An 8,832-nucleotide genomic window follows, 5' to 3' on the forward strand; every position below is an offset into this window, starting at 1 on the left:
TGAACCATTCTCCAATGAGAGGTAAATTAATTATTTCAGGGAACTAGGATATCAACTAGTAAATTACGTCTTACCAGGCACCAGATGATTATCTGTTTCCCCAAGTTAATTTATTTCATTGGGTGAACCCGCCACTCCTTAAAGACTAGAGTATATTGGTTCTACCTGGGACCAGGTCCAATATTAATAATAATTTTCAAATGAGCTCTTCAGACCCTTAATTCAGCTGTTAAGAAGAAGACAAATAACGAAAGGAATGCTGCACCATAATTCTGCCCAGGTTTTTTTGCCTGTGCATTACCCAATGATCAATCACAGGCAGGTGTTCTGGGGCCAGAGAAAAAGTGGTAGGAAGCTATGGAAAAGCAGTCACCTGGGTCCAGCGACGCACCCAGAATCTTCCAAAGAAACACAGCATTTAAGAGCAAGTTACAGTAAAAGCTAACATTGAGATATGAAGAAATCTGGTCTGAATTTGAGGATGTGGATTATTTTATGAGGATGTATGTTTTATTACAGTCATGCATCACATAACAGGAGGGTACATTCCAAGAAATACATTGTTAGGTGATCTCCTCATTGTGTGAACATCACAGAAAGCACTTACACAAAACTAGATGATACAGCCTACTGCATACCTAGGCTATATGGGATAGCCTATTGCTTCTAGGCTATACATCCATACATCATGTTACTGTCTGTAATACTGTGAGCAACTGTAACACAATGGTTGGTATTTGTATATCTAAACCTATTTAAACATAGAAAAGGTACAGTAAAAATATGGCATTATAATCTTAGGGGACCACCGTCGCACCAATGTGGTCTCTTGTTGATCAAAACATGTTGCATGTGACTGTACTTTGAAGGATATATAATCACTAATGCTATTTACAGCTAAGAGTGACAGTGCTAGCCAGAAAAAGTTAATTTGCAATCAGTTTATTGTTTATATGCAAGTTAGTCTTCTATTTTCACGTTATGTGCCTTAATGTTTTGGTCCCTGAAGTAGATCTGAGTCTCCCTGAAATACTGCATCTACTCTGTTTAGGGAGGCGGTGAGTGTGGTGTTAATGGAAAGACATGCAGATGTGGAGGAAGAAAGGTCTGGGCAAACTTCCTCAAGCTGTCTAACTTCTCTGCACCAGAGCTCATTTGGAAAGTGGAACAATAATAGCACCTGCATTTCTGCCTTTCTGATGGGCAGGACCACAGGGGACTGGAGGCAGTGCTGGGACAGTGCATGGTTCCGTCATTGATAGTCTCTGTTCTTCATAGGGAACCCCAGAGTGAAGGATGGCCAATGTGTTTTGTTTGCATGAACACAAATTCTGAGTGAGTGGGGTTTGTTTCCCTGAGGAAACCTGACATCCTGTTTATAATACTTGTTATTACAAAGGTGGTGGTTTGTCAGAGGTGTATACTCATCACCTTTACCAACACAGAAAAGATAGTTTGAACCAAAGTTCTTCCATAGTTCTCAGCTAAGACACTGTTTTTGGAGGGCAATTCCACAGCACAGAGGCCAGGATGCTGGCTTCTGCCAGTTACTGAGAGCCTAACTCTTGGTGTTTCATTCCCAACTGAAAATACATCATTCCCAGCAGGTTTTCCCTTTCGCAGTCTGCATTCAGGTTCTGGAGTGCCGACTCTCCTTTATGGGGTCGAAGGCCTCCATGATATTGCAAAAGACATGCTTTCTCAAGATAGGCTGGAGGTAAAAAACCTCCATATTTAATGATGCTATTCCAGTGAAGCAGGGCCTTAATGATGATAATAATAATAATAATTAATGGCGCAGCTAGAGAACTGACAAATAATGGGGAACAGATGATCCCTTTCTGGCCTCAAAAAAAAAAAAAAAAAAAGTCTGTACGCTTGCAGAAAATGAAACAGATCCTTTCCTGGCAATTTAAAACTCAGATGCTGCAGCCAGACTCAGTTAGTGGTTTCTGTTTTTCTCTGTGGAGAGCTAAAAGTATAAAATTCCAACTACTTTTAACTCCTGCATTGCCACATGAAGCAAAATCAGGCATATGGCATTAGCTCTGGGTCTTAAGTTTAGCTGCAGTTCTCACTTCCTAACTGGTCCCACCAGCAATTTTAAGTTCTTTTAAGTTGTATAGTTTCTCAATTGTGCTAATAAAGTGTAACTTTCTCACTCTGTTTTTGCTTGTACCATCTTTTAAAATGACTGAGAGTTTTACCAAATGGGAATGTTGGGCCGCTCATTATTTGGATCAAGTTGTTCCCTTAGTGCTCTGTATCCTTTGAGGAAGGTCAGGTCATGCTCTGGTGACAAGCAGTCTATATCTGTTACCCTGCTAAGTGAATCTGAAAAGCCTCCTAACCAATAATGAAATCCAAGTAAATCAGCTCAGGAAGACTCTGCAAGGTCCTGCTCAGGCATCTATAGGAACAGAAAAAGCTACTAAGGCCCATTAAGTTGACTAAGAAATGGTTTTCCCACTGCTTTGTGTCTACCTGTGGCACCACAAAGGAAGAGAGGGAGGAAACAAAGAGTTGTTTTGGTTTCCGTTAAGGGGAGAAGCAGAACATCAGGCCTGTACCTCACTTTGAAGGATCATCACGGCGTGGTTGAAATGGTGATGCTCCAAGGTAGCAGAGGTTCCATAGAGTTGGGCCAGGGCAGAGCCACTCCTGAAAGAGGACAGAGGGTGAGTGAGTAGGGCCTATCGATGGTTCCCCCACACCAGCTTTTTGGATCAAACTGCTTTTCTTGCTTTTGGCAAAGGACCATGAGCAGACACATCCTTAGGTAACTGCTTTTGTAGTCCATTCATCTATGAAATAAATCGTTCAGGAACTTTCTATATATAAGAAAGTTCCTAATGCATAGAACTTTCTATGTATTAGGCTAGATGCTGCAAATGATATTTGATGAATTTGACGCAGTCTCTGCCCCTAAGAAATTTACAGACTAGTAAGAAAGATGAGATGAGATAACAAGGAAAAATAATGCACATAAAAACAATGCAAATACTAATCACTGTAGAAATGTGTTCCAGGTCCAATCAAAGTGCTATGGACGTTCTGAGGAAAAAAAAAGACATAATTTCTGGCTCCGGGGATCAGGGAAGCTTCATGAACTAAACCTTCTGTGACTTCTGAGTGTTCAGAACAACTGTCTTATACAAAACGTATTTGACCTTCCATAGGAGAAGACCTTGTGAATATTCTGCAGAGTGCATTTTATCTACTCTACATGAAAGGCTGACAGCCTTCTACTACAGCTTTCCAGTCCATAGTCACACTGTGATATCTCAGTGTGGAACTCTGAAAAGTTCTCTGGATTTGGAGGGAAATCTCAGCTCTTCCTCCAAGTAGTAGCTTTGGACGGTTACTTGGCCTTTTTAAGACTCAGTTTCTTTGTCTCTAAGATTATATTATCTACCTAACCTGTTATTTATGAGAACAATAAAATATTTGAAAATGCCTATTACAGTTCCCAGCATGTAGTAGATTGTAGTCTGTATTAATTATTAATCAATAATTGAAACACATATGACTATTTCCATTTTAAATTAGTTAAATACTCATTGATACTTAAAGGGATTACTTTGAGTTATCTGTAAATTTCATTTATGTAGAACAACCCATTCCTTAACAATGTCAGTTCTGCAAAGCGTTCATTACTTGGGAGTCTGAGGCAGGAGAATCACTCGAAACTGGGAAGCAGAGGTTGCAGTGAGCTGAGACCATGCCATTGCACCCCAGCCTGGGCGACAGAGTGAGACTCCGTCTCAAAAAAAAAAAAAAAAAAAAAGTTCAAAAATGTTCGCGTCCAACTCTGTTTAAGAAATGGGAGTTAGAGCATCTTAAGAATCAAGAGACATCCCAGAGAAGCCCACAGTGTAAAAGGCAGCCATGGGACTCAGGATAAGGATCCATCTAGATCATTTTGTTCTTTCTTGCTTATTGCAGGGGGCTTCGACATTGAAAGGGCAATTTGGCCTTAACTTGGAAATGCTGGAGATTGATTGCATACAATCTGTCCTGCTAGTGAGAGAAGCAAGGACTGCATCTAAGTGCAACATGAAGACTTTTGGTCCCAAGCTTTCCTCCAACTTCAGTGGGAGGCAGCCCAAAACCACCGTCGGTTCAAGAATACAAGTGACCTGCAAGTCTTGGAAAGACTCCCCCAATTCTTCTCCCAACATGTGGTCAGCTCTTCCAGCAGGATTAGGTTCGGTAGGAATTATTGAATATAATATAATATAATGTAAAATATCGGAATTATTTTTCTTAGGTGCTTAGTAAGGAGGGTATTAGATTTTAATCATATGTGTTATTTCTTTAAATCTTGCCTTAATTTATATTATTTAATAAGTGAAAATTTGCTAGGCGAATCTTAGTGATAAATTAATACTTAATGTTAGTTACTATTTGTCTTACATAGAGTTCATTTCTATGAAGACACGTGTTTCAAAACGTATACTATATGCCTTTGTCTTGGCTGTTGAAATTCCGCGATGCTTTATATGCATATCACATCCTAGAGCCTGGCATAGAGTAAATGCTTTAAAAAATATTGGTTGCTTGTCTAATAAGCTTACAGTAGTTACTATGTCGAGAGATTACAGTTCAAGTTGGGAGGTTGATAATAAGTGTGTTAGCATATTTTATAATACTAATATTATTATTAATAAAGCTACCATTAGTATCTACCATGCGGTAGTCTATATATTAACAACTTAATACATTATAGCATTTAGTCCTGACAATGACCATGATATAAGTATTATTTTCTCATTTACACATGAGGAAAACAGGGCTCAGAGAAGTTAAGTAACTTTTCCAAGGTCACACAGCTAGCTTGTACCAGCTCCAGATTTGAATCCAAGTTTTTAAGCTCCTTGTTACATAATGAAAATGATAATTATAACATACATTTCTGACATTTGATTCTCCATTTTTACTAAGCTGATTGTTATCAATGAAAGAAGATTTCAAAATCTAATTCAGAATTCTATTAGTATCATTGCTAACCACAGGCTGATTCCTGTGATCATTCCTATGAATCAGCCATGCTCACATGCACCTCACTTACTAGTGTGAATCTTTTGTGTCTAGTCAAGATACAAAATGTTATCTCTTCCCTTATTCATGTTGGGTTAACAGACTCCACAAAAGCTGCATCAGCTAGATGATCAGAAGTCACTCTGTATCTTCTTTGTTTTGGTGAATAAGGAATGTTTTCTCCTTTAAGGGAGTGGGGATGGGGACGATAACAACAGCTTTTAACAAATACACCATGGCTTCTGATGCACTGCTCCTTCCTGTGCGTAGGGTGGAGGCCTCTCTCCCATATCCATATGTCTCCGATCTGGTGTGTTCTATCTCCCAGTATTTGTGCAAAGGCAGCCACTGTCTATGGTTTGACCATCTTCCTCGTCAGATTCCCTCTTTGTTCTCTTTTGTAATTCAATCTTACTTTCTGCCCAGCCTCACACAATACTGATTCAATCACAGAAAATAGGTAGATTTTGCCACTGAACCAGACTAATGCCATGAAAGTGTGGGGAGACTTTGTTATTCATTCATTCATCTATCATTCATTCAACCAATAAGCATTGATAACTATTATGTCAGGCCCCAGGCATGTGGAATACAAAGAGAAATAAGACATGTTCTGACCTTCAGGAAGCTCACAATCCCCTATAATTGTGTCAGGAATTTTTCTCTGATCAACCTTGAACTAAAAATGCTCACTTTTCTGCAAACAAGGTGCCATCTTAGCCCTCAGAGAATGGAGCATGGTACTAACTCAACTTTGAGGGGTTTTTTAAAAGTAAAACCATCTAAGCAAGAATACTTCCATTTCCAAATGGATCCCTTATTTACACTATTAGATTTGGCCCCTGGCAGATTTTCTAGACTGCCAAAGCCCTCAGTGCCTTTTGTCTCAGGCCAAGGCCCATTAGGAATGCTGCCTGTATCTGCTGTTACACACTGGGAACTTCCTGGGACCACCAAGAGCCAAGTCTACAGTCTTGATATAAGTGGCAAAAAAAATAAATAAAACATATCTGTGAAGATAAGCTTTATCAAAAAGTATTCTACAGAATACTAGTTCTTCTGAATGTTAAATGGCATTAAGAGAAGAAGTAAAAAGGGTTCCATGGCCAAATAAGTTTGGAAAATGCTGGCTTTAAAAAGTGAATCTGTTTATTTATGGTAAGGATTTTCCAGAGGCGGCAATATGTGAAAATGCATTGTGATTTTGTGGGAGGGGAACATAACAAGCAGCATTATCTACTTTTAATTGATCATGAAACCTCTCTTTTTTTTTTTTTTTTGAGACGGAATCTCACCTGTCACCCAGGCTGGAGTGCAATGGTGCGATGTTGGCTTACTGCAACCTCTACCTCCTGGGTTCAAGCAACTCTCTTGCCTCAGCCTCCCAAGTAGCTGGGATTACAGACATGCACCACCACGCTTAGCTAATTTTTTGTATCTTTAGTAAAGGCAAAGTTTCACCATGTTGGCCAGGCTGGTCTCGAACTCCTGACCTTGTGATCTTCCCGCCTCGGTCTCCCAAAGTGATGGGATTATAGGCATGAGCCACTGTGCCTGGCTGATTGTAAAACCATTTTTAAAGAGGTCATGTCTCTCACATAATACACTTCCACTTATAAAGGTATGCTTCTACTTTCTCACATAAAATATGAAAAAAAAAACCCTGAGATCAATCACATATGGAAAAAATTGACTTTAACAGCACACCTCATTTTAATTGTTTGTGCTAAGTATATCCATCATATAAGTGTCTTTGGGGCACACATCCTTTAGTTGTGAAAATATGATTATATATACATAGGGTGTATGGAGAGAGGAAGAGAAGAGAATCCAAATTCCATAAGTACAAATACCTTTATACATGTAAGTATTCATGATGTGCATTATTGATGGTAGGTCATCTTAACATACTAAAGCTTTTCATTTTGGATAGGCAGCTCAATAAGGAGAAACTTATTAAAAAGAAAAGTCAAGGTGGAAATTTCCCTATAGGCATTTGGCACTTTGCACAGGCACCAAAAATGTGTGCAAATGTAAATGTACCTTCATAACTTCCCTAGATATGCATATTCTTTGAAAAAGAGACTGAATGGCAGTGTGCAGCTGTGACTTAAAGGAAACTTTAAAAAGGAAAACTATGAAAGGTAATTAGGAAATTGAGAGTTGTTGGGAGATGGTGAGGAATGGGATTAGGCTGTCATGGCAGATTAATGTGCCCCAGTATTTCACTTCTGGGACCTGGCCGAAAGTGACAAGATGGGTTTTCATTCCCAAGAAATGAGTATAAGAGATTATGCTAGAAATGAATAGAAGAAGTCTCCTAGGAGAATATACTACAAAGCTGCTTGGTACTGATATTTAATCATCAGGGGCAGCTGTAATAGAGAGAAGGATGAGTGGGGAACGCTGTCCCTAGAGAAAACAGGGGAGAGGTGTGAACAGAGCAATTTCAAAGCACTGTGGTATTGCTGCCCTCTCTACCTATTGATCATTCATTGTACGCACTCCAATACTTAAAAATTAAGAACAAAATATGAAAATGCGAAGGTTCACTTGTCAGAAAGGCTAAGAGAATAAATCAAATTGTGTTCTAACGAAAGCCACACTTTTTATTGTAGAGGCATTTTGCATTTTATATAGTAATTTGTCCCTTGCTAAATGTCTCCTGTTTTTTTATAGCCTTATATATGAAAAAAAGGTAGCATATACTTTGCTGCATAATAATTGGTGCATTTAAATCCCATTTTCAAATCACTTCAAAGACTAGAATTAGACTGGGAGCACTTTAAGAGAAGGGATGTTTGCTATATCTCTTTATTTCTCCCACAATTCCTAGCACAGCATCTTGAATATAGAAAATACTCACTTACTGGGAAATAAAAAACAAGAAAAGAAGATAGGTTTCTTGCAAGGGATTTTCTCAACAATGGCACACTCACTGAATAAATCTCATTCTAATCAATAAAAAGGTAGTTCCTTGACCATGATGCTAAAAAGCCTCTTTCAGCATTCATCGTCAAGGGAAATCTTAACGGAGGTTGGGTAATGGTGGCATTAAGTGTCCTAAGTGCAAAAATGACTCCATAAGGTAGGTGCAGTGCCCCTGACATCCCATGAGCTGATAAACTGCGTACAAAGTTAATTGTCTTGAGAAAAACGCATCACACTACCTTGGAATAGGCAGATTTGATCATGTGATGTGAGGATGCAAAAAAACTCTCTGAAATCTAGTACTAGTGACTCAATACCTACCTCATATGTGTGAATGTTGTTCAGTCTTATACAAGCAACCTGAGATTTGGGGACCTCGGTTTTTGTTTTTTTTTTTTGTAAAATTGAGGTAGTGTAAAACATGACTAGTAAGGTTTAGTTTGGTTTTATAATTTTTATGGCTTCATGTCTTTGAACTGTTGGATGTCAAAATATATTTTAGTTCAAGAGCTCACATATCTGGAAAGGCAGCCAATAAACTGGAAGCTCAACAACTCAAAATAGATGTCACAAAGTCATGGACCAGAGTGTGATACAGTGGTTAAAGAATGGCTTCTGAAAACAGACAGCCCTGGTCCAGGCTCCAGTCTACCACATGAATGGATTTGGGCAAGTTTACTTACCTTCCTGAGGCTCAGTTCCTCCTGTAAAATGGAGACAAGAATATCAACTCTAAAGAGTTGATGTTGGTAAGGGCTTAAGACACAGTAAACAATAAATAAACTGTAGTTCTTCTCATTGTCTCAGGAAGTGTTAGTTGCAAAGAACAGAAGTGGAGTACAACCAGCTTCACTAAAAGGA

The 8,832-nt window shown here is 38.8% G+C and overlaps 1 protein-coding gene across 1 annotated transcript in view; it reads right to left on the reverse strand.

Moving 5' to 3' along the window:
* LOC100982736 (dual 3',5'-cyclic-AMP and -GMP phosphodiesterase 11A) overlaps positions 1-8,832 on the reverse strand; it is a 275,174-nt gene that overhangs the window by 75,092 nt on the left and 191,250 nt on the right. Inside the window, exon 12 of the mRNA XM_034954574.3 lies at positions 2,571-2,661. Coding sequence (XP_034810465.2) covers positions 2,571-2,661 — 91 coding nt within the window. The remainder of the gene's footprint in view (positions 1-2,570; positions 2,662-8,832) is intronic.

This window comes from Pan paniscus, chromosome 13 (genome assembly GCF_029289425.2).
Source record: "Pan paniscus chromosome 13, NHGRI_mPanPan1-v2.0_pri, whole genome shotgun sequence".
Lineage (NCBI taxonomy): Eukaryota > Metazoa > Chordata > Mammalia > Primates > Hominidae > Pan > Pan paniscus.